Source organism: Hylobates moloch, unplaced genomic scaffold (genome assembly GCF_009828535.3).
Source record: "Hylobates moloch isolate HMO894 unplaced genomic scaffold, HMol_V3 SCAFFOLD_33, whole genome shotgun sequence".
Lineage (NCBI taxonomy): Eukaryota > Metazoa > Chordata > Mammalia > Primates > Hylobatidae > Hylobates > Hylobates moloch.
In genome coordinates, this window is record NW_026652308.1 from 2700323 (window position 1) to 2726216 (window position 25894).

The window sequence follows — 25894 nt, forward strand, 5'->3', positions numbered from 1 at the left end:
AAAAAAAAAAAAAAAAAGTTAGATTCCATCATTTCTTGTCTAAGGTTCTGCTGGATATTACCATTAAAATGGTAAATATTATCCTGTTTGGGGTGTCAAACTCATGTCTTTTCAAAGTGTTGTGTGAGGAAACAAAGTCAATTGGAGCTCAGCTTGTTGCTTTTGTAATTGACAATAGTTGTCATGGGATGTATACTAAATAGTTTACGTGAATTGAAAAATGAGGCCAGGTACAGTGGCTCACACCTGTGATCCCAGCACTTTGGGAGGCCGAGGCGGGCAGACCACCTGAGGTCAGGAGTTCAAGACCAGCCTGCACAATATGGCAAAACCCTGTCTCTACCAGAAATACAAAAAATTAGCTGGGCATGGTGGCGGGCGCCGGTAATCCCAGCTACTTGGGAGGCTGAGGCAGGAGAATCACTTGAACCCAGGAGGTGGAGGTTGCAGTGAGCTACTGTACTCCAGCCTGGGCAACAAGAGTGAAACTCCATCCCCCCAACCCCCACCCCCCCCAAAAAAAAGAAAAGGAAAATGAAGTCAGCCAGGCATGGTGGTATGTGCCTGTAGTCCCAGCTACTCAGGAGGCTAGGGCAGGAACATCACTTAAGCCCAGGAGTTCAAGACCAGCCTGGGCAATATAGTGAGAGTAAGACTCCATCTCCAAAACAAAAACAAAAGCAAAACAAAACAAAACAAAACAAAACAAAGCAAAACAAAACAAAACAAATCAAAACAAAACCTACAAAGAAAAGAAGTCTAATTTAGCAATAAAGACTGGCTTTACCAATTAGGTTATGTGGTAGTCATTTCCCATTTTTGGAAAGAGCTAATCTATAGCCACAGTTTTGACAAAACTGTATTTAAAAGTATATCACACAATATGGTTGGGAAGGATGGCTCACGCCTGTAATCCCAACACTTTGGGAGGCTGGGGAAGGCAGATCCCTTGAGTTTAGGAGTTTGAGGCCAGTCTGGGCAACATGGTGAAACTCCGTCTCTGCGAAAAAAACAACACAAACAAAAAACATAAAAATTAGCCAGGCATGGTGGTGCACGCCTGTAGTCCTGGCTACTCGGGGGGTTGAGACAGGAGGATAAATTGAGCCTGGGAGGCGGAGGTTGCAGTGAGCCGAGATCGCACCACTGTACTTACTCCATCCTGGGTGAAAGACTGGGACCCTGTCTCAAAAAACAACAAAAAAGTTATTAGAAAAGCATATCACACAATAAAAGTATTTTGTCAAAAATATCATATTGGAAAGGTATACTGAAACTACCAGTATTTTGATTTCCCCAACTCTTCCATACATATTGGATACAGGGAACAGGATTCTTGTTAAAAGAAGAAGAAGACTACCTAATAGTCATTAGATAAGTATTGGTAAAGCTTTTTTTTAGGGTATTTTTCCTAGAAAAAGTAAGTGAATAACGATTGATCTTGCTTATTTTCCCAGAGAGTTTCCGATTCTTTGCTTACCACAAATTTGAAAGACCTAATTGAGTTGTCAATTAACAGATAATTAAAAATAATTTTTGGGCCGGGCACGGTGGCTCATGCCTGTAATCCCAGCACTTTGGGAGGCTGAGGTGGGCGGATCAAGAGGTCAGGAGATCGAGACCACGGTGAAACCCCGTCTCTACTAAAAATACAAAAAATTAGCCGGGTGCGGTGGCGGGCACCTGTAGTCCCAGCTACTCAGGAGGCTGAGGCAGGAGAATGGCGTGAACCTGGGAAGCGGAGCTTGCAGTGAGCTGAGATCACGCCACTGCACTCCAGCCTGGGCGACAGAGTGAGACTCCGTCTCAAAAAAAAAAAAAATTTGATGACAGATCATTATGCAATCTTGGCATATATGTCAGAAGGAATTCAAATAATTGTTACAGCTACAAAAAATGCCTTCCATTCCCATCTACATGTTTATGTGATCAATATTTCTTAGTGCTTACATCCATAAAAATAAGAAATATAAACGGACCCAATTCGTCCAGATATGTCAACTAACTGAACAACAAAAAGTCCTAGCTGGGTGTGGGCCTGTAGTCCACACTATTTAGAATATTAAGGTGGGAGGATCACTTGAGGCCAGGAATTCCAGACTAACCCAAACAATATAATGAGACCTCATCTCTTAAACAAACAAACAAACAAAGGCCTATCTCATTAAGAGATAAATTCTCAATCAAAATGTATGCTTATGGCCGGGCGTGGTGGCTCACGTAATCCCAGCACTTTGGGAGGCTGGGGCGGGTGGATCACCTGAGGTTAGGAGTTTCAGACCAGCCTGGCCAACACGGTGAAACCCCGTCTCTACTAAAAATAGAAAAATTAGCCGGGCATGGTGGCAAGTGCCTGTAGTCCCAGCTACTCGGGAGGCTGAGGCGGGAGAATCACTTGAACTCGGGAGGTGGAGGTTGCAGAGATCGTGTCATTGCACTCCAGCCTGGGCAACAAGAGCGAAACTTGGTCTAAAACGTATATATATAATAAAAACACACATATATAATACATATATGTTATATATATATTTAAAACATATATATATATATATATATGAAGGAGGTACATAGTTTTCCAGGATTTTTTCAGGAGGTACATGTGATCAAAGAAGGTATGAAGATGGCTATCTTGGTCATCCACTCATCCCTTAAATATCCCAGGCATCACGCATCTAAAATCAAATTTATTACTCATCTTCCTTCCTCCATTTCCATTTATAGTCAATGGTACTAGGGACCTGCCCTAGGAACTAGTATAAACTTCAACTGTATCCACTTTTCTCATTCCATTTAGTTGCCATTCCTGCCCTCTCTCTTGACTCTGTTTCTTCCTTCCACTTCTGCTGTTTCCACCAGCATCATCTCTCCTCAATGACTGCAATAGATTCCTGAAGGGCTGCTCTACCTCTAACTTTCTGTTCTCCCACTCATCCTCTCCTCTATTCTCTTGCCAGGGTTATCATTCATCCACACAGTTCAGATCAAGCCACTTCCCAGGTTAAAGTGCCAAAAGAATAAAGTCCAAACATTTTACCATCGTTATATGCAAGACCCTCCATGATCTGGCCTCAAGCCACCTTGTCAGGGTCATCCCTTCTCTATGTTTCTCCACTTATCTAATGGATTATTCACCATTCCTCAGGCCTGACCTGTACTTTTTTTTTTTTTTGGCTGGAGTGTAGTGGCATGATCTCGGCTCACTGCAATCTCCGCCTCCCAGTTTCAAGCAATTCTCCTGTCTCAGCCTCCCGAGTAGCTATGACTATAGGCGCATGCCACCATACCCGGCTAATTTTTGTGTTTTTAGTAGAGATGGAGTTTCACCATGTTGGCCAGGCTGTTCTTGAACTCCTGACCTCAGGTGATCCACCCGCCTCGGCCACCCAAAGTGCTGGGATAACAGGCGTGAGCCACCGAGCCTGGCCTGAACTGTACTTTTATAACAGAAACTTCAGCCCTGAATTTTCATTCTTTGCCTGCTAAAATGCCATTCACCTACCACTTCATATAGCTGTAATAAAAAAAGACAGTAACAAGTGTTGATGAGCATGTGGAAAAACTGCAACCCCCATACACTGCTGAAGGTAATATAAAACGACGGAGGTGGTCGGGTGCAGTGGTTCACATCTATAATCCCAGCACTTTGGGAGGTCGAGATGGGTGGATCACCTGAGGTCAGGAGTTCAAGAACAGCCTGGCCAACATGGTGAAACCCCATCTCTACTAAAAATACAAAATTACAAAAATACAAAAATAGTCCCAGCTACTCGGGAGGCTGAGGCAGGAGAATTGCTTGAACCCAGGAAGTGGAGGTTGCAGTGAGCCGAGATTGCGCCACTGCACTCCAGCCTGAGTGACAGAGTGAGACTCTGTCTCAAAAAAAAAAAAGATGGAGGCACTTTGAAAACTAGGTTAGCAGTCCTTGAAAAGGTTAATCATATAGTTACCACAGACCCAGCAACCCAAGAGAAATAAAACTGATGACCACAGAACAACTTCTACACAAATGTTCACAGCAGCATTATTCAAAAAAAAACCAAAAAATTGAAACAGCTTGAATATCATCAAATGATGAATGGGTAAATAAAACAGAAAGTAGGATCCATAAAATGGAATATTATTTGAAAATAGAAAGGAATGAAATACTGAAACAGGCTACAACATGGAGGAACCTTAAAAACATGCTCAGTGAATGAAGTCAGTCACAAAAGGCCACATGTTATGTGATTCCATTTATAGGAAATGTCCAGAATAGGCGCAAATCTACGGAGACAGAAAGTAGATGAGGGGTTGCCTAGGAATGGGGGAAGTGAGAAGTGAGAAAGTAGGAATTGACTGCTAATGGGTATACTCTCCCTTTCAATGGAGACAAAAATGTTCTAAAATTAGATAATGGTGATGGCTGCACAACCTTATACACAAACTAAAAAAAAAAAAAAAGGCCATTGAAGTGTCAACTTTAGGTGAATTTTATGGTATGTAAATTTTATCTCAATACAGCTGTTTAAGCCTTTTGTTGTTGTTTGTTTGTTTTTCGGATGGAGTCTTGCTCTATCACCCAGGCTGGAGTGCAGTGGTATGATCTTGGATCACTGCAACCTCTGCCTCCCAGGTACAATCAATTTTCCTGCCTCAGCCTTCCAAGTAGGTGGTATTACAGGCGCCCACCACCACGCCTGGTTAATTTTTATATTTTTAGTAGAGATGGGGTTTCAACATGTTGGCCAGGCTGGTCTTCAACTCCTGACCTCAGGTGATCCGTCTGCCTTGGCCTCCCAAAGTGTTGGGATTACAGCTGTGAGCCACTGCGCTTGGCTGCTGTTTACGCTTTTATCTTTCTTTTTTTGAGACAGAGTCTCGCTCTTGTTGCCCAGGCTGGGGTGCAGTGGTGCGATCTCGGCTCACTGCAACCTCTGCCTCCTGGGTTCAAGTGATTCTCCTGCCTCAGCCTCCCAAGTAGCTGGGATTACAGGTATGCACCACCAGGCCCGGCTAGTTTTGTATTTTTAGTAGAGACGGGGTTTCTCCTTGTTGGTCAGTCTGGTCTTGAACTCCTGACCTCAGGTGATCCGCCCACCTTGGCCTCCCAAAGTGCTGAGATTACAAGCGTGAGTCACCATGCCCAGCCTACGCTTTTAAATAAACTACTCCTCCTACAATGCCCAGTGCCTTTACGAAACTTGATCTGACCCCTCCTCATAACAGCTGTTACTGGGGGTTCTAGCTTATCTTTTCTTCATTTCCTGCAGCTGTAATTTACATCTCAAATCACTGCTTTCTTCTTTCTGCAATTTGACCTAGTATTTAAAGCATTCTGAAACCAGCTATCTGGGGTTTTAAGTTCTCAGTCCAACCTTTGCTAGGCATATGAAGTTATGTAATCTCTTTGTGCCTCAATTTCCTCACCTGTAGAATGAGGAAAATAGGAGTACCTACCTTGCTTTTGTGTGGACAAGGAGGTTAATACACATAAAACGACAACAGTGCCTGGCACACTGAGTAGGCTGGATATGTTAAGTGTTAGCTATTATTATTGTTCTATTATAGTTAACTCTATATGCCTGTCTCTTTGCTCTCTTCCAGTTCATATTTTAAGGCCCTAAGGAAATGGAATAAAGCCTTTTTATGTGCCTTGTATTTCCCGAAGAGGAAGAATATTATTACAGACTGGCAGAAAGAGAGCAGCACAGGGGCTGTGGCTTCAACCTTAGGAATACCTGACTTCGCCAGGGCCACAACATAGCAGCAGTTGAGCAAATTTAATCCAAACCAGGGCCTACTGGCGGAAAAGATCAGGAAACAGAGTCCCAGAAAGTGTTCCTTAAAATTTCCTACTTCCAAATGCAGAGAAGCGCCAAACACATTAAGGAGTCAACAGACATGCGTAAATTTTTACATTTACCCAAATTCCTCCACATTTTTCATTTATTGATTATTACTGAGTACCAATTATGTACCAAGTGCTGGAGACTGGAAATCCACAATCTTGCCTTCCCAGGCAGATCTCTTCCCCACAGTACTAAGAAAACAGATTCAAGGTGCCTGCCTCTAAATAAATGAATAAATATGTACACTGTTTACTCAAACATAAATCACAAATCCTATACTTACAAAAAGTCATTCAAAAGGAAAAGAAATTTTTTTATCATTTAACTATAGGCATTTGCCATTGATGTAACTGATCTAAAAGAACAGTAGATTGCATCTGGCATAAGCGGACAGAAAAATCCCAGCACTTAGGAAGGCTGAGACAGGAGGACCGTTTAAGCCCAGGAGTTCGAGACCAGCCTGGGTAACATGGCAACATGGCAAGACCTGTCTCAAAAAAAAAAAAAAATTATAGATCAATGTAGTACTTACAGAAGCAAAGTTCTTACAAATAGGTTATTTATTAGACTCTAAAGTATAATATGACATCTTTTTTTTTGTTTTTTGTTTTTTTGTTTTTGAGACAGAGCCTTACTCTGTCACCCAGGCTGGAGTACAGTGGCGTGATCTTGGTTCACTGCAACCTCCGCCTCCCGGGTTCAAGCAATTCTCCTGCCTCAGCCTCCTGAGTAGCAGCGATTACAGGCGCACGCCAGTAGGCCTGGCTAATTTTTGTATTTTTAGTAGAGATGGAGTATCCCCACGTTGGCCAGGCTGGTCTTGAACTCCTGACCTTAGGTGATCTGCCTGCCTCGGCCTCCCAAAGTGCTGGGATTACAGGCATGAGCCACTGCACCCAGCCTAATATGACATCTTAAATATAGCATTATAATGCATATCAATTATAGAAGCAAAATATTTTTCCCCAAATTTAATACAAATACTCCTCTGCAAGTGAGATTAAATTACAATATTCCATTCCAAACTTTGTGATCACACACACAAAATTCTGAGGACTCTAAAATCCTAGCACTTGAGTCTGGTCATTAGTGCTATATAACAGTGCTACTAGCAATAAAATAATTCTAGGTTGGAACCAAACAACTTAAAGGCTGGAAGAAACCCAAAATGCTTGAATTCCTTGACTTAGATCAGATAATTTAGAAGCTGCCAGTTTAACCTGCAAAAGCTTTTGTAACTATCTTAATCTCATGACCCATTCATATCCTTCATAAGGAACCTTCAGTTCTTCTCATAACCCTCTTAGAGATACTGTTGCTGTTCTTACTGCTTATAGTATTTATAGCACCAGCTTGTCTTTATTTTCAAATGAACAAAAGCTGTGCTTTAAAAATTCACCTCAATATCCGATTCAGTCATTACTCCTTCAGGCATACCACGTTAATGTTTACATCTCAAACTAAAGCGCACACTAATAAATTAGAAGAAAAAAATACTTTAACCTCAGCACACAACAGTTGTTAAATAAATATTTGCTGAGTGAATAAACCTACCAAAGAATTCGTATCTCTACAAACTGAAGTAGAAGTATAAAATAATCCAGTACAGCCTAGATAAATATGTGGGGATTGGCCGGGCACGGTGGCTCACGCCTGTAATCCCAGCACTTTGGGAGGCCAAGGCGGGCGGATCACGAGGTCAGGAGATCGAGACCCTCCTGGCTAAGACGGTGAAACCCCGTCTCTACTAAAAATACAAAAAAAAATAGCTGGGCGTGGTGGTGGGCGCCTATAGTCCCAGCTACTCGGGAGGCTGAGGCAGGAGAATGGCGTGAACCCCGGGAGGCAGAACTTGCAGTGACCCGAGATCAGGCCACTGCACTCCAGCCTGGGCGACAGAGCGAGACTCCGTCTCAAAAAAAAAACAAAAAAATGGGGGATTTCTTTTATAGTAGGCTTTGTTACTGAAGAATTATGGATTTGGTGGCAACAAGAAGCGTTTTGTTGTAGAGAAGAAAATAAAGTAAAAAAGCTAATCGACATAGTATCTGGACTATTTTCAACATCCTGGATTCAATTGGGACCTTAGGGGGAAATGACAAAGCAGGGTCATCTTTAATTTCACGAAGTATACTCTAGGATATATGGAAGCCAAAATTAGATAAGCAAAAATTAATTTATTACTGGGACTATCCCAGGGATGACAGATACGGCATGCAATTTATCCCTACTTCCAAAGTAGGTACTGAAATGGAGTTTTAATTTCAGTAAGTGAAGAAAAGCCCTAGGACTCTGGTTCTCAAACTCTGCTGCACATTGTAATCACTTGGGGATTTTTAAAAAAATACTGGCTCTCAGCCTCAAACATTCTGATTTAGCTGCCATCGGGTTACAACTTGGGCATGGGTGTGGGGTGGCGTGGGGTGGTGGCGTTAAAGCGCCACAGGTGATTCTAACACGTAGCAGCTCTGGCAGTCACTGCCCCAGGGTTCGCAAATACATGACGTGCAACAACTTACACCTGAGGTCTGAGAATCTTCAGCTGAGTGAGGATGTCCTTCTGTACCCTGGGATTAGCTGTGGCCGTAAGAGCCATCACCGGAACAGAAGGAAACTTCTGACGAAGGATATTCATTCTTTTGTAATCTTGACGAAAATCATGTCCCCACTAGTTGGAAAAAAAAATACTGCTTTTCAGACTACTTGGAGCTTCCTTCTATAAGCCAACACTGATCAATGTATAAAGAACTACCTTATTCTTCAGTAAAATAGCAGACTAGTTCACTCAATGTGGGTTTTTATTCAGTAAATACATATATTGTTGGTAGTATGTATTTATCGGTATTTCCGGATATAAAAAACAGTATTTACCTGACTGACACAATGTGCTTCATCAATAACAAAACGTGCCAAGAGCTTCCTCTCATAGAGATTCTCCAGAGTAGAAATGAGTCTGTTACTTGCACAGATCTAGGCCAGAAATATATTAGACATTTAAAAACACTGAAACACATCACCTTATGATTCTGTGGTCTTCAAACTCCATCACAACTTAAGCTGTATTAAAACCTCCCTATAAGACCAGGTGCGGTGGCTCACACCTGTAATCCCAGCACTTTGGGAAGCCGAGGTGGGTGGATCATCTGAGGTCGGGAGTTTGTGACCAGCCTAACCAACATGGTGAGACCCCGCCCCTACTAAAAATACAAAATTAGCCGGGCATGGTGGTGCATTCCTGTAATCCCAGTTACTCAGGAAGGCTGAGGCAGGAGAATCGCTTGAACTCGGGAGGTGGAGGTTGCGGTGAGCCGAGATCACGCCACTGCACTCCAGCCTGGTAACAATAGCGAAACTCAGTCTCGAAAAAACAAAAACAAAAACAAAAACACCTCCATATAAAATTGGTTCTTATTTCAATCTATGAAGAGAGCAGCAGAAGTAATAGAAAATAGCAGATCAAATTTTAGAGTGTTTACCAACATTAAGCAAACAGCTTATTTAGCAAGTTAGTGGTTCTAAAACTTTTGTCTGCTTCAAGACATCTGAGGGCCACCACACATTTACATTGGCAACAGGGTTACATATCCGGGTTATATGGATGCATGTTGGCTGGGGGAAAAATTATGTATTTTATAGCTCTCTTCATAACCGGGCCTAGAAGCAATGACATCTCAGTAGCAATGAGCACATGTAGCACTCACACCTTGACAGGGACACGTCAAAAGGACAGAGAAGCCAGCTTGATAGAGATGTCTCACTGTTCACATCTAGGACAATTAGAACATCAAAATACTTGATAATTGAATGTAACTCATTGAATAAATTAAGAAGTCATGAGTTCATGCTGCTATCAGTAAATATGTGGGCTGGGCACAGTGGCTCACGCTTGTAATCCCAGCACTTTAGGAGGCCGAAGCGGGTGGATCACTTAAGGTCAGGAGTTACAGACAAGCCTGGCCAACATGGCAAAACCCCATCTCTACAAAAAATACAAAAATTAGCCAGGTATCGTGGCACACACCTGTAGTCCTAGCTACTTGGGAGGCTGAGGCAGGAGAATCACTTGAACCCAGGTTGCAGTGAGCCAAGATTGCACTGAGCCAAGCACTCCCGCCTGGGTGACAGAGTGAGACTCCACCTCAAAAAAAAAAAAAAAAAAAAAAAAAAAAGAAAGGAAAAAAATGTGTAACCAACAGGAAAACTCTTCCTTATGGCAAAACACCAACTACATTTAAAAAATAATTTTATATCTATTATAGTAATAATTGATTGGGGAAGAATCATCAATGGATGCTAAAACTTGTGGGTAAAATTCTGATCACTAGCAGGATATTTACATAGTCTCAAAGCATCCCACAACAGGATATCTACTAATTACAAAGGCCAAAAAGAAAGAGTAACTTTACAGCGGAGAAGTCTATCAGACACTACCATAACCAAGCGATCAGTTAACTAACATTGTCAGTAATGGGACGAATCGACATCAAGTGCCTCCTGACAGTGGACATGAGAACATATCACCGTTGCTGTGATATTCAAGAAGTAACAGGAATCTAAACAGGAGGAAGCAAGATAAACTCAAATTGAGGGATAGTTCTCAAAACAACTGGCCTTCAAAAATGTCAAAATCACAAAAGATATTAAGAGAGAGAAACTGTTTACAAGATTACAGAGAAGGACAACTGAATGCATGCATGATCTGGGATTTTCTTTTGCTATAAAGGACATTATTGGGACAACTAGTGAAACCAGAATAAGGTTTACAGATTAAGTAACAGTACTGCATCAATGTACATCTCCTAATTTTGATCATTGTACTGAGGTTATATAAGAGAATACTTTGTTTTTAGGAAACGTACAGTGAAGTACTTAGGGTTTAAAAGGATACCACGTCTGCAATTTTCAATCAAATGTGTCAGGAAAATACATGCAGAGAGAGAATAACAAAGCAATTATAGTAAAATGTTACCATTTGGGATTTCTGGATGAAAGTTATACAAAAATTCTTCGCACCACATATACAAAATTTTGTTAAAATTTTAAAAATATATGTATTCTAGTGGTCTTTAATATATTTTAAAATAATGATATAAATACAAACCTTTTCTGGAGTGACATATAGAAGTTTTATGATTGGGTCTTTTTTTGATAACTGGAGGTAAATATTTGTAGTTTCTGAGTCAGTCTTATCACCTGTCAGATATGTAGCTGGAATCTAAGTATAAAAGTAGTAAACAATTTCAATTTTATATATTAACCTGACAAAATTACATTTGTCCTTAGGTTTTATAAATATTTTATTAGTCACATATCAAACCTATCAAAGGAAATACATATCTCAATATAACAAGTATGTAAGTACATACATTTTAAAAAACCCTTATTAAGCATAACTCAGGCAGGGCGTGGTGGCTCACGCCTGTAATTTCAGCACTTTGGGAGGCTGAGGCAGGTGGATCACTTGGGGTCAGGAGTTCGAGACTAGCATGGCCAACACGGAGAAACCCCATCTCTACTGAAAATACAAAAATTAGCCTGGCGTGGTGGCAGGTGCCTGTGATCCCAGCTACTCAGGAGGCTAAGGCAGGAAAATTGCTGGACCTTGGGAGGCAGAGGTTGCAGTGAGCCAAGGTTGCACCACTGCACTCCAGCCCGGGCAACAGAACAAGACTCTGTCTTAAAACAAAACAAAACAAAACAAAACAAAAAAAAGCATAACACAAAATGGTCTTCTCATTGTTTATTTCCTTTTCTTGCTTTATTTTTCATCTTTGTAAATAAGATAAATATGAATTTGGTATACAAGATATTCCAGTCCTACTGTATGGCATCACTTTTTTAGATAAATGTATTTCAGAGTTTTAAAGATTAATGACAAGAAAGGGGCCATAATATCACAAATGGTTGAACAATGGCTACCATCACTGCACTAAGACATTCTTTGGAAGACAAAAAAACTAGTGGTCTTATCAAGGGGTGGTGACTCATAACTCTTAAAACAGTTCTTTTTAATCACAATGTGATTGAGTCGGAGTCTCGCTTTCACCAAGGCTAGATTGTAGTGGCATGATCATGACTCACTGCAGCCTCAAACTCCTGGGCTCAAGAGACCCTCCTCCCTCAGCTTCCTAAGTAGCTGGGACCACAGGTTTTCACAACCATGACCAGCTTATTTTATTTTTCTGTAGAGAAAGTCTTGCTGTGTTGCCCAGGCTGGTCTTGAATTCTTGGCCTCAAGCAGTCCTCCCACCTTAGCCTTCCAAGTCACTGGGATTACAGGCATGAGCCACCACTCCCACCTATATTGTGAAGAGTTAGGTAGAATGCATTCATTTACTTCCTTAAACTCAGCCATGAGGAAAAAAGACATATGTGTGCAGGCATGCATGTGTGTATGCATTTTAAGATATAAGGGAAAGAGAACTATGCTGACCTGGCAGTACTGAAAAAAGAAATGATTTTCTATTAGTTAAAAAAATTTACATCAGCAAAAAATAGCATTGGTTAAAAGTAGTTACTAAGATACATTCTTGGAGAATAAAATCAGATTGAACTACAGGTTGTCTGTATCAAATTTTCAGACTTCTGTTCAACTGCAAATTTAACTGCTGTGCTTTATTTTTTACAAATCATGAACTATTTAATAAAAAGGTTATCCAGAGGACTGAAATTTAATTGTTTCTAAGGCATGTTTTTATTAGTATTTTTATAACTTACATCCAAGGAAGTCAGCTTTTGGACTTGATCTACAATTAGTGATCTCAAGGGAGAAATGACAATAGTGACCCCAGGAGAAACACAGGCGGGGAGCTGGTAACACAAACTCTTACCGCCTCCTGAAAGAGAACAATGAAAAAATATCTGTTAGGTTCTGTCTTAAGAGCATGAATTTTTAAGTTACAAAAGAAATCACATCATTAATAGGACACCAAGGCATACTGTCCCCAGTGCCAACAATTTGCAATACTCAAATGACTCAAACTATTATATTTAGGCAATTTAAATAATGTGTAAAAATGAACTTTTAAAAAAAAGTTTTTTTTTGTTTTTTTATTTTTGAGACAGTCTCATTCTGTTGCCCACGCTGGAGTGCAGTGGTGTCATCTGAGCTCACTACAACCTCCACCTCCCAGGTTCAAGCAATTGTCATGCCTTACCCTGCCCAGTAACTAGGACTATAGGCATGCACCACCACATCCTGCTAATTTTTGTATTTTTAGTAGAGACAGGTTTCACCACGTTGGCCAGGCTGGTCTTGAACTCCTGACCTCAGGTAATCCACCTGCCTCAGCCTCCCAAAGTGCTGGGATTACAGGCACAAGCCACTGCGCCCGGCCTAGGACATCTTATATAGACATATATAATAGCAAAGGCAAGAATTAGGGCAGGAAACTTAAAATGCAATGGAATACAGTAAAGTTTTTATTTCTAGTAGTAGAAGAGTCTCTAAAAATGACACTAGGATTAAAATAATTACTTTCTATATAATGTTTATTTACTTTTATTATTTATAAATCCCATCACTTTGGGAGCCTAAGACAGGTGGACTGCTTGAGCCCAGGGAATTTGAGATCAACTTGGTCAACACAGAGAAATCCTGTTTCTACAAAAAATTTAAAAATTAGCCAGGTGTGGTGGCACATGCCTGTAGTCCCAGCTTCTTGGGAGGCTAAGGTGGGGGGAATTGTTTGAACCCAGTTGAAGCTGCAGTGAGCTGTGATAGTACCACTGTGTTCCAGCATGGGTGACAGATCAAGAGACCCTATCTCAAAAATAATAAGAAATAAAAATAAAATAAACCTTATTTGGAATATTTACACATGCACTATATATTATAATTATATATAATAGACATTATATACAACACAATATACACATTATATATAGTGGTTGAAATTGGGGTGGAAGGACCTTAAAAATGCCCTCTTGAAACCCTAAAGGACAATGGAAAGCCCTGGAAAAAAAATCAATGGATTAGATCGTTGCCAAGGTTTTTTCCAGCATTAGAGTTCTGGAACACCAAAATAGGGTTGAAAGGAAGGCACAGAGTGATTAATAAATTAATAAAAATTGAAATGCTGATTATTAAGCCAAGGCTATCTAAATCTAAAAACCAGGATGAAAAAGTTCAGATGCCCAGTCAACATTATACAATAATGACAGCACTAGCTAACTTGCTAAAGGTCACAAGTCAAGTGATAGACAGAGGGAGGACTACACGTAGGTACTGAAACTGCAAATTCTCCATGCACTCTGCCCTGTTTATTTAATATTTTCATGTGAATGACTATAAATCATTGAACAGCTGTCATAAGCTTTAACAGCACAATGAATGTCCCAGACTCTTTAAAGTGGGGCCAACACAATATTGTGCTAAATGATTTTCATTTAATCCTGATGCCACTCTGTGAACCAGGTACTTTACTGGTATCACCATTGCACACATGAGAAAATGGGTCCAGGGAGTAAAGTGCCTTGCATGTGGCCACACTGCCGTGAGCAGCAGAGCTGTTCTTTTAAGTCCAGGCCTTTGGTCCATAGCTGATGGACCACTATGCATATATGCATATATTATTTAACCACTATGCAACACTAGATTGTTGCAAATAAACTGCCAGAAATGGTCATGGTCTCTGACAGCGATTTTTCTGTTTGATTTCCAAAATTGCTTAGACTGGAAAAAAGAAAAATTCCCAAAGAAAAATTCTGGATCAGTTCAACACAATGAGCTTCGAGTTGAAAATCTTACAGGGCTATAAACTTCGTCATGTCAACAACCAGAACAGAGGATATAAAGTAATATACTTTCTTACTATGGTACGGGAGGTTTAAGAGGTCCCTAAATGATAGAAATACTGTGTAGGTGGTCTTTTTATTTCTATTAAAGAGCTTTCATTTAACATCTGCCAATGGATTCCTGCCAATTCACTTCTAAAAATACATACCAGTCGGCATCAGGATAAAACAGTCTTCACCAAGCAGTGCAGCATTGATCGCCTCTAGCTGATTAGTTCTAAAATTATGCAGGCCAAATTTTTTGTGAAAAATCTTCATCATTTCCTTTGTATGAGGAAAACTAAGACTTTGGAAACGCTCATGTTTCAGATTTCTGGATGCTAAATTTTGTGCTGACTTGTCTAGGAAAATAATCAACATTAAGAAAAATCAGTGCATGAATACCAGTGAAAGTACAGCTTTAGCATTTCCCTTGCCCTGCAGAATCACTGGCACACGTTTCCCTGCAGCACAGTTCTTAAACTGTTTACTGGCTTTCCTTCCCTACAAGTCTCAAAGCCACCAAAAACTTGCCAAAGGCCCAAATCAAGTATTTCCTTGACTTTTTCTTCTTCTTTTTTTTTTTTGAGACAGTCTCGCTGTCGCCCAGGCTGGAGTGCAGTGGCGCGATCTCGGCTCACTGCAGGCTCCGCCCCCCGGGGTTCACGCCATTCTCCTGCCTCAGCCTCCCGAGTAGCTGGGACTACAAGCGCCCGCCACCTCGCCTGTCTAAGTTTTTGTATTTTTAGTAGAGACGGGGTTTCACTGTGTTAGCCAGGATGGTCTCGATCTCCTGACCTCGTGATCCGCCCGCCTCGGCCTCCCAAAGTGCTGGGATTACAGGCGTGAGCCACCGCGTGCGGCCGATTTTCCTTGACTTTTTCTACAGCACCTACCACTACTTTTATTCCTTCCTTCCTCTTTTCCCTTCCTCCAACCATGACCACCAAGACAATCATGGTTTTCTACTCACTTTAAATTCCCTTTCCTGGCTCTACTTCCTCCACCTGCCCCATAAATAGGGGAGGGAGTCTTTCAGATATTTGGGACTGGGCTCTGTAGACATTCTTTTTTGGAGCTTTCCTAGTCCTATGATCTTAAACATGACCTGTGTGCAGCAAATGCCTACACCTCTCTTAAGACCCAACTGACAGCCTTCTAAGTTCCAGTCCTGCGAACAGCTCCCGTTGTCTGCAAGACATTGGTACCTGAATGACTTACCAGCACTTTAACCTCTAGTCTTAAACTAGCCCTTCTCAGCTTTTCTCCAAATCTGACTCTGCCTCCTGACTCCCCTGTTTGTGTTACTGGTGTCACGGTTTTCCCAGTCATCAGTGTCTGAAACCTTGGAGTCATCTGAGCTTCCTCAGGCTCTTCTTTAACAACATCTCTCACACGTGTCCCTGCTCTGCAGCCTGGCTGTCGCAACTCCGGTTCAGCACAGAGAACAAGAGGTACTCACAGAGCTCTGGCAGTTACGCTAACCCCAACACTCAACTGTCTCAAGATAATTGCAAACATCAAGTATGACACATTCTAACATGATACAAAAATAAATCCATTAATCGTTGTTTTAAAGGTCAGCAGCGTAGCTGTAAGAACAACCTCCGTGGTATTAAGTCATCAATGGCAAAAATAGGGAGGGCTGTACTTTATAAACTTATTTCAGTGAAAAAATACTTTTGATAACTTTATAGGGTTGATGTAAGGTTTTAAAATTATTTTTGGCTTTTCTCTGGAGCCTTAACAGTGGCTAATTTCATTCCTCTCAAAACTTCTCTCTCACTAAGCTGTGAGCTCCAGGAGGGTAGGAACTACTTAGTATTTGTTATTCATCTTTAAATGATCAGCGCCCAGCATAGCACATGGCATGTAGTGAGCCCTTAGGCCCAAAGAAGTAGTTTGACTGGTTTAAGACACTTCTGACTTCATATCCTTTTTAGACTACCTATATTTTAACATTTTAAGACATAAAACCGCCGGGCGCGGTGGCTCACGCTTGTAATCCCAGCACTTTGGGAGGCCGAGGCGGGCGGATCACGAGGTCAGGAGATCGAGACCATGGTGAAACCCCGTCTCTACTAAAAATAAAAAAAAAAAAAAATTAGCCGGGCGTGGTGGCGGGCGCCTGTATTCCCAGCTACTCGGAGAGGCTGAGGCAGGAGAATGGCATGAACCCGGGAGGCGGAGCTTGCAGTGAGCCGAGATTGCGCCACTGCACTCCAGCCTGGGCGACAGAGCGAGACTCCGTCTCAAAAAAAAAAAAAAAAAAGACATAAAACCTGCTTCTCTACTTTGTATTAATCGATTCTCATCAGTACAGAATTCTAAAATACATTTTTAGCATGCGAATTCATTTTTTGCTTTTGCCCATCCCAAAATCATTAAAAACTTGGCCCTCGTGAGTTTATTGTTTTGGGAACTAAAAAATGTTAATTCAAAGGCAAATCACATTTGTAATGACTTTAGAGCCTTACTACAATAGGTTATAATCACACATTTTATAAAACTACAGCTGCTACAGAGACAAAAGAGCAACTTGCTTTTGAAATTGTGATTTGTAATTCATATCATCAGTAGAAATTTGCATAGCAACAATGTGGTTTTCAGGCAATGATGATTTGCTATGGTTTTTCTTATATAATTCCTATTTTGGGACAGTTTTGTTTTCATATAAGCATTCAATTTATTTTAAACTTACTAGTGTAATTCTGAATTGACTCTGAGAAGTTTATATTTTGAGCAGTAGATGCCACTGGAAGACAGTTTGTCTTGGCTGAAGAAAGTCTTTCTGATACTGATTTAATTGGCCGACCTTCCTTGATGGGTTGATATGCAGCTGTGGAAGATTTGCTGGCTGCTAAATTATGCATTATGTTTTCCCAGTCATCATCATCATCAAAGTCATCTATGTCGAAATTATCAATATCATAGGAAGGCTGGGTTTCTCTTTCTAAGTCATTTATTGAAGCAGTATGTTTATTCTGATCTTTCACAGCAGTGCTTGTGAGAACATTTCCTGGGAAATAAGAGCTTTCATTTTTTTTTCCTAGTCTTGGTGTTTCAGCCCAGTTGCTACTTACAAAGGACTTCTGTAAATGGGTATTGAATAAAGGTCTTTCAAAAAGATTCTCCCTGGTGGCAGAGAATCCTGTCTTTCCTAGGGTGGTAGTCAGTAAACAGTCCCCAGGGGAAACAGAATTTGAGGGAAGGTGTGACAAATTTAACTCCTTCATAGAATTCCCTGTAGGGCAGGAATCACCCTCCATAGGGCCATCAAGTGAATCAGGCCTGCATCTCCACATTAAGCCAAGAAGACTGGCATCACTTTTATTAAATTCTACTTCCGTTAGAAGTTTCCTTCTGAAGAGAGAAAAGAGAACAACGTATTAAATATAAGTAGTTTACTCTGGTAGGCCACAAAAGCAAATCTGTAGTTTTCATACCAAACAGAAATTGTAGCAAAATATATTCGTTTCTTTCCCAATCTTAAAAACATGAATATGAATGTTAAAGGAGTGGTTTGAAAAGTAAACGAATTTAAAACATAGTGGCATGATGATCATCCTTATGCCATTTCCAGGCCAGAAAGCCTGAACATTTTGCCCTGTCCATTTTTCACGTAAAGTGGTAGAAATATAATCAGATATATTCCAGAAGGGGGAAAATCAAGATACCTTATGTTCCGCTGCTGAAGCAGTTCGTTCCCACAATCCAAAAGTTTCAGTTTATCATCAGGAATAGTATCAATTAATTTACAGATGTGCTCCATCACGTGAATAAGCTGCTGCTGTAAACTTATCTGTCTAGCTATAAAATAATTATGTTGTTAATATTTTTCTTTGAAAAAAAAAAAAAAGTCTTGGCTAGGCGTGGTGGCTCATGACTGTAATCCCAGCCCTTTGGGGAGGCCAAGGCAGGAGGATTGCTTAAGTCCAGGAGTTCAAGACCAGCCTGGGCAACACAGTGAGACCCTGTCAATAAAAAAAAAAAAAAAAAAAAAAAAAGTCTTAAGATCTTGATTTCTTTTTTTTTTTTTAAGTGGGGCTGGGCACGGTGGCTCATGCCTGTAATCCCAACACTTTGGGAGGCCGAGGAGGGTGGATCCCCTGAGGTCAGGAGTCCGAGACCAGCCTGGCCAATGTGGTGAAACCCCATCTTTACTAATAATACAAAAATTAGGTGGGCATGGTGGTGCGTGTCTGTAATCCCAGCTATTCGGGAGGCTGAGGCAGGAGAATCGCTTGAATCTGGGAGGTGGAGGTTGCAGTGAGCCAAGATCGTGCCATTGCACTCCAGCCTGGGGGAAAAGAGCGAGACTTTGTCTCAAACAAAAAAAAAAAAAAAAAAAGAAAAGAAAGAAAGAAAGAAAGGGGGTCTGGCTCTGTTGCCCAGGCTAAACTGCAGTGGTGCAATCACTGCTCATGGAACCCTCAAACTCTTGGGCTCAAGAGATCCTCCTGCCTCAGCCTCCCAAGTAGGTGAGACTACAGGCCTATGCCACTGTGCCCAGCAACACAACACATCTTCTTCTTCTTTTTTTTTTTTTAACTAATTATTCTTTGTAGAGACAGGGTCTTGCCATGTTGCCCAGGCTGGTCTCAAACTCCTGGGCTTAAGTGATCCTCCTGCCTTGGGCTCCTAAAGTGCTGGGATTACAGGTGTGAGCCACTGTGCCCAGCCAAGTCTTAAGATTTTGAAAGTCACATATGTAAAATGTGAAGCAGTGTAAAAACAAGATCATAAACAACCATATATTGTCCTATTATCTTCCTGTGAATTAACTTGAAATTGGGTTGTCTCTATGCTTTATCATAAGAGCTCATAACTGTTTTCATTTAATTTCATAATATTTAATAAATAATATTTCTTGGGGTAAGCAAGGTCATTGGCTGGAACAAAGGTTTATCAGTTAACTATGATTTTATTTTTAACTAACTTCATGTGCAAAGCTCACTGTGCCAACACAAAGTGTATTGTTAAGCATTGGACAGGCAAGAGCCCTACCTGTTGTTTTGATCTGCCTGGAATCCAGGCTTCCCTTTAATGGTAACAGTATAGCACCAAGATTTCCTATTAGACCTACCCTTCCCACTCCCTCAGTAGGCATCTGACACAAGGCAGCCCAGTGAAAATTAACTCTGGAAATACTTAGGACTGACTGGGAAAAAGTACCTCCCTTTTTCCAAGCTTAATATGATTCTGGTGGCCATTTCTGTCACCTTATAAAGAAAGACAGATTTCAAATAAGATTGATACAAAGGAAAAGTAGAAAGAAGGTAGAAAGAAATGGAGGTTTGACCCGGAGAGATGGGACAGAAGAGAGGAGAGAGAAGGCAAGTGAGAGAGAGCATCTACCGATACGATGTTTGAACAACTGAATCCTGCCAGCCCACTCCCATTTTAAAAATTAAGCCATAACTAATAAATAGAATTTCAAAGCAGTTGAGGTTTTATTTTATTTTATTTTTTGAGACAGATTCTCGCTCTGTCTTCCAGGCTGGAGTGTAGTGGTGCAATGTCGGCTTACTGCAACCTCCGTTTCCCTGGTTCAAGCAATTCTCCTGCCTTATCCTCCTGAGTGCCTGGGACTACAAGTACACGCTACCACGCTCGGCTTTTTTGTATTTTTATTAGAGATGGGGTTTTGCCACATTGGGCAGGCTGGTCTCGAATTCCTAAACCTCAAATGATCCACTCGCCTCGGTCTCCCAAAGTGCTGGGATTACAGGCGTGAGCCACTGTGCCAGCCCTTTCCTTCATCTAAAACCTCAACTGCGCCTGGGCATGGTGGCTCACACCTATAATCCCAGCAGTTTGGGAGGCTGAGGCTGGAGGATCACCTGAGGTCAGGAGTTCAACACCAGCCTGTTCAATGTGGCGAAACCCTGTCTCTAATAAAAATACAAAAAAGCTGGGCATGGTGGCGCATGCCTGTAGTCCCAGCTACTCAGGAGGCTGAGGCAGGAGAATCACTTGAACCTGGGACGCAGAGGTTGCAGTGAGCAGAGATTGCGCCAGTGCACGTTAGCCTGGGTGACAGAGTGAGAAAAAAAAAAAAAGATAAAGAAAAGAAAAAAAAAATGTCAATAGGAAGCAAGGACAATAGATGCCTTTGCCACCTCTCAGGCCTAAAATCTGCGAGAGTAAAAAACAGTTTAGGTGGGCTGCAGGGGAAACAGTACATATCCTCAGAAAACAATCAGAGAAAGAAGGGGAAGAAAATGATCAGAGAAGAGGATGAGGCTACAGGGACATTGCTGACAGAGCAGTCAGTTAAATGGTTTACAAGCCAGGAAGGACAGGAAGTGAAGACAGAACAGGGAGTGAAGATGGCAGGGTGAGGAAGGGCATCTGCGCAAGAATGGCCTGGGAAATTTGGACTTCTACTGGTGACTGAGAGAAATATGAGGTATGAGATGTAAAATGGAATTGCTGAATTCCTATCTTACTTCTGTTTTCTCTGCAAGGAAAACAAGCATCAGATTGGAAAGAGAATACACAATGGTCTGATGGAACTGAAAGTCAAGACAGGCTCAGAGAGAGATAAAAGGGGGTACCTAGCTATCAGAAACTAGCCCAAGACTCCTTGTCTAGACAGATTCTACCTCAGAGTACAAAGGAAACCTGCAAACAGGATCTCAGAGCCCCTGTCACTGACACGTGTGTGAGGCATCTAGTGAATAAGAGAACTGATGGAAAGTGAGGACAGACAAACATTGTTCTAATTTTCAAAAAATTTGAAAGTGATCGCCAAAAACTACAGGCTGGTGATTTGATGTAAATTCAAAGCAAAATTCTACAGCCTGTTATCAAATAGCTGCTTTGTGAGCTCTAAGGGGGAGGAAACAATAATAGAGTTAGCAAAAGTTCATAAAAACAAACCATCCATCTTAACGTATTTCCTTCTTTAAAAGGATTACTAGACTGGCAGATAACAATAGCTACCATTTATGAAAGGCCTGCAGTGTACTAGGCACTTTACCTTGATCCTGACAACTACCCAGCAAGGTAGATATCATTCTCCTCATTTTATAGAAGAAAAAACTGAAGTCCAGAGAAGTTTAACATTTGCCATAGTCACATAGCCAAGAGTAGGAGACAGGTTTCTATCACAGGTCTGCAGCACTGTAGAGTCAATGTCCCACCCATTCTTTATTGCTGCCTCACACCTCGAACTTTTTGGAGTCACATAGTCAAGTCTTTTGTGTCTCCATGGATAAAGAACAGAAACATGGTCTGAAGACAGATATGTAACTAGCTGAACAAGAAGTGGTGATGAATGGACTGTTGTAAGCCAAGAGGGAAGCCTCTGTTGACATGCTGTAGAACCCTGTCCTTGCCCCTGTTCTAGCTAACCATTTTGTTAGTGAAACTTAATGATACAGAGACAGTATAATGCAGTTGTTATCAATGAAAACTCAAAAGCCTCAAGACTGCTGTGTTCAGATCCTAGCTCTGCGGCTAATTCTATGACAGTATGTAACTATTTAACGCTCCTGTACCTTAGTTTCATTATCTGTTAAATGGGGATAACAGAAACTACCTTAAAGTGGGCCAGGCGCGGTGGCTCACGCCTGTAATCCCAACACTTTGGGAGGCCAAGGTGGGCGGATCACAAGGTCAGGAGATGAAGACCATCCTGGCTAAAATGGTGAAACCCTGTCTCTATTAAAAATACAAAAAATTAGCCAGATGTGGTGGTACACACCTGTAATCCCAGCTAATCAGGAAGCTGAGGCAGGAGAATCGCTTGATCCTGGAAGGCGGAGGTTGCAGTGAGCCGAGATCGTGCCACTGCACTCTAGCCTGGGTGACAGAGCGAGACGCCGTCTCAAAAAAAAAAAAAAAAAAAAGGAAACTACCTTAAAGTTTGAGGTAGTTTATTGTGATGACTGAATTAGTTAATATTGTAAGGCACTTTATAAGAGCACCCAGCACATCGGTTATTTCATGAATATCTCTAAAATAAATTGAGCCCAAAATAAACAACAAAAAAACTGGAGGAAACAAAAACAACACACAGAGAACACTACACACATGACCTGCACATGCATGCAGACATCGCTAAAAAAGCCCAGCAGCCCTCAGACTCAAATGCGCGACACAGATATTCAGAAAACAAAGAAGAGCTCTCGGAAATTGCCTTGATAGAAATTAAAAAATTCCATAGAAGAGTTAAAGATAAAATCAAGGAAATACCCTAAAAAGTAGAAAATCAAGAGATGAAAAATAGAAAAGATAATTAATGGAAGTCTAACATGCAAATCATAGAAGTTCCAGGAAGAGTGAAAAAGAGAAAAAGAAAGTAAAAAGAAATAATGCCAGAAAAACGTCTACAAGAGGATGTATATTTTTCAGACTGAAGGTGCCTCTGAGCAGCAGACACCAAGGGTGGGAAGGGAGAGTGTCATTTATCAAAGTCTTGCACTGCTATCCGATTATTTACACTAGACATTTAATAAAAAATAAAAAATGAATTAGAAACAAGACAAGCAAACAAGTATTTAGCTTTTTTTTTTTGAGACGGAGTCTCGCTCTGTCGCCCAGGCTGGAGTGCAGTGGCGCGATCTCGGCTCACTGCAAGCTCCGCCTCCCAGGTTCACGCCATTCTCCTGCCTCAACCTCCCGAGTAGCTGGGACTACAGGCACCCGCCACCACGCCTGGCTAATTTTTTTTTTTTTTTTTTGTATTTTTAGTAGAGACGGGGTTTCACCGAGTTAGCCAGGATGGTCTCGATCTCCTGACCTTGTGATCCGCCCGCCTCGGCCTCTCAAAGTGCTGGGATTACAGGCGTGAGCCACCATGCCCAGCCAAGTATTTAGCTTTAAATGAACATCAAGACCCAGACCCAGACTCAAGAGTATATACAAGGGAGAACCGGAGGATGAAAGGTCAAGAAAGCAATTTCTAGCAAGGAGAGTTAAAAGACCTAATAATATTTAGTCAAGGGGGGGAAAAAACTCTATTATGATGAGATTACACTCTGTGGTCCGTGTTTCCAAAACACATGATTTTGTGGAAGTTCTCATTTGTAAATAAAAATTTAAAAACCTCCTAGAATTAAAGTTGCAGATCTTGGCTCAGTATGAGAGATGATTTCTAACAAGTAGCATTTTCAAAATAGGGAATGAACGCCCTTGTGAGAGCATGAGTTCATGAGTTGTTCAGGCAAATGCTGGCTAACCAGTGAACAAGGTTATGACATCAGAAAAAAAGAGACTACAAATCTGCCATTTTATAACATACAGGCACAGGTTCAAAACACAATCTTTGTGTTATGTTGTTTTCAAAAGTAAGTAGTTGAAATACATGGTATGTCTAAAATATTGTTTGTACCGTCACAGTCTGTGCTGGTTTCTGGATTCGGGTCCTGCATACTCATTTTCTCAGGTTTTGACAAAAGATCTTTTGATGTGCTAAGAACATCCTCTTTTCTGTCAGAGGTGTCAAGGTCCTTTAACATACTGCAAATAAAAAAATGTTAAGCCAATCACACTACAGGCTAGACTCTATAATTTCGAAACCCTTAATATTTTTCTACAACTGATCAGACAATATATAACAGAAAAGAGAAGCAGTTTTTAAAATTTCCTCAATTATAAAACTTCTTTAGCTGGTCCTCAAAGTTGTCCCTCCTCTGGCCCCAAGAGCCCTTTTCAACTTTATCTCCAATTATGTCCTTTCAGTAACACAAGGCTTCAATCATACTGTACCACTTACATTCTTCATATAAGCCCTGCATTGCCTATTTTGGGGATTTTGCCACTGATCCTCTCAATTTGGAAAACCTGCCATTCCAATATCTTTGTACCCAAATCGCACCTGTTCTTCTAGCCCCAGCCCAAGCATTACTTCTCCAGCAAGTGATTATTAATGTCTCTTTTTTCTGAGATTTCAAAGCACTTTTTCTGGACTTCTCTTATTATGCAAATATATGTATACATGTTTGTGTGTGTCTGCATATATAATTACCTCACCACACAGATTATACAAAAACATATTAACATATAAACCTGGTCAGTCTGATTAGATAGAAAAAATACTTTACAAATAACAAAATAAATTAGTACTGAATGAGTGTTAAAGAGAGGATACTGTGGAAATCCAAAGAAAGGTAACATTTTTTGGAACTTGAGAAGGCTTTGCCAAGGAGATAAGATTTAAGCAAACTGAATGACAAGTATGGGGAAAGTGTCAGACTATGAAAGGAAGATTTTAAAAAGGACAATTCTATTTGCTTGACATCTGGGAATCAACCGTATTTTCCTAAAGAAGAATTTTGGAATGCAACTTTCTAACTAAATCAAAACAGTGTAACTTTTTAATATTGTTTTTTAAACAGTAACATAATTAAAGAAAATGATATGCTTTCTAGATTGTTGGTTTGATTCATTAAGACCATTGGGTTATTGCAAGGGCATAAGTGGAGATAAAGCTGAAAAAGGTAAATTGTGGCCAGAAGATGGAGAATCTTGAGGGCCAGCTACAGGGGTTTTGGAAAAGAGGAGTTTGAAAAACAGGTCTCTCTTCTCTGTTATATACTGTCTGACCACTTGACTTCTGAAATTCAGAGGTTATAACCAGTATTTTTTAAAACTGAAATAAATGTAGCATAGAATTTAAGCTGTGCATTGCACAAAAAATATTGTGAAAATTCTATTTCAGTTTTATAATACATACACATATGTATACTAAGTTACAATGGGAAATGTACAAAGAGAGTCTACCTTGAAAATGCTTTGTAAAATAAGCTTTTTTAATTGCTAAGACTCTAGGTAAATTTATTTATGGTATGACAATTTGATAAATTATGTAGCCATTAAAAGGAATTAAATATGTAGCAATTGGAAAATGATTTAGAAATAATGCTAAGAGAAATAAAGTAGAATATAAAATTATAATTGCATGTTGATTACAACAATGCAGAAATCAAACACACATGTAGAAAAGCCTCAAAACTGAAGATGGATAAAGAAAACAGTCAGAATTGTGGGACTACTAGTATTCCTTCTCTCTCTCTCTTTTTAATTTTTTAGAGATGAGGGTCTCGCTGTGTTGCCCAGGCTGGAGTGCAATGGTTACTCACAGGCGTAATCACAGCATGCTACAGCCTTGAACTCCTGGGCTTAAGGGATCCTCCTGCCCCAGCCTCCTGAGTAGCTGGGACTACAGGCCACTACCATGCCACCGCACCCAGCAGTGCTCCTTCCTTCTTATTGAGAACCCTTGTTAAAATGATTATATTATTTGTGTAATACACATTTTTAATAAGTAAAGAAAACAGTCA

At 40.7% G+C, this 25894-nt stretch overlaps 1 protein-coding gene and 1 non-coding gene across 6 annotated transcripts in view; one reads left to right on the forward strand and one right to left on the reverse strand.

Moving 5' to 3' along the window:
• The window catches only part of LOC116463316 (recQ-like DNA helicase BLM), a 99213-nt gene that overhangs the window by 39368 nt on the left and 33951 nt on the right, over positions 1–25894 (reverse strand). For 3 of the 5 annotated variants that reach the window (XM_032146352.2, XM_058434582.1, XM_032146357.2), the window contains 8 exons: positions 23944–24071; positions 18281–18413; positions 17305–17966; positions 14774–14965; positions 12546–12664; positions 10930–11043; positions 8700–8798; positions 8348–8496 (listed from right to left, as the gene is read on the reverse strand). In XM_032146352.2, coding sequence (XP_032002243.1) covers positions 8348–8496; positions 8700–8798; positions 10930–11043; positions 12546–12664; positions 14774–14965; positions 17305–17966; positions 18281–18413; positions 23944–24071 — 1596 coding nt within the window. Of the gene's footprint in view, positions 1–8347; positions 8497–8699; positions 8799–10929; positions 11044–12545; positions 12665–14773; positions 14966–17304; positions 17967–18280; positions 18414–23943; positions 24072–25894 lie in introns of those variants that run through there. The other 2 variants (XM_032146360.2, XM_032146359.2) reach the window with 2 other exon arrangements.
• LOC116463351 (small nucleolar RNA SNORD18) lies at positions 23570–23639 on the forward strand. The gene has a single exon (XR_004246663.1). It is a non-coding gene; the product is annotated as a small nucleolar RNA SNORD18 (small nucleolar RNA).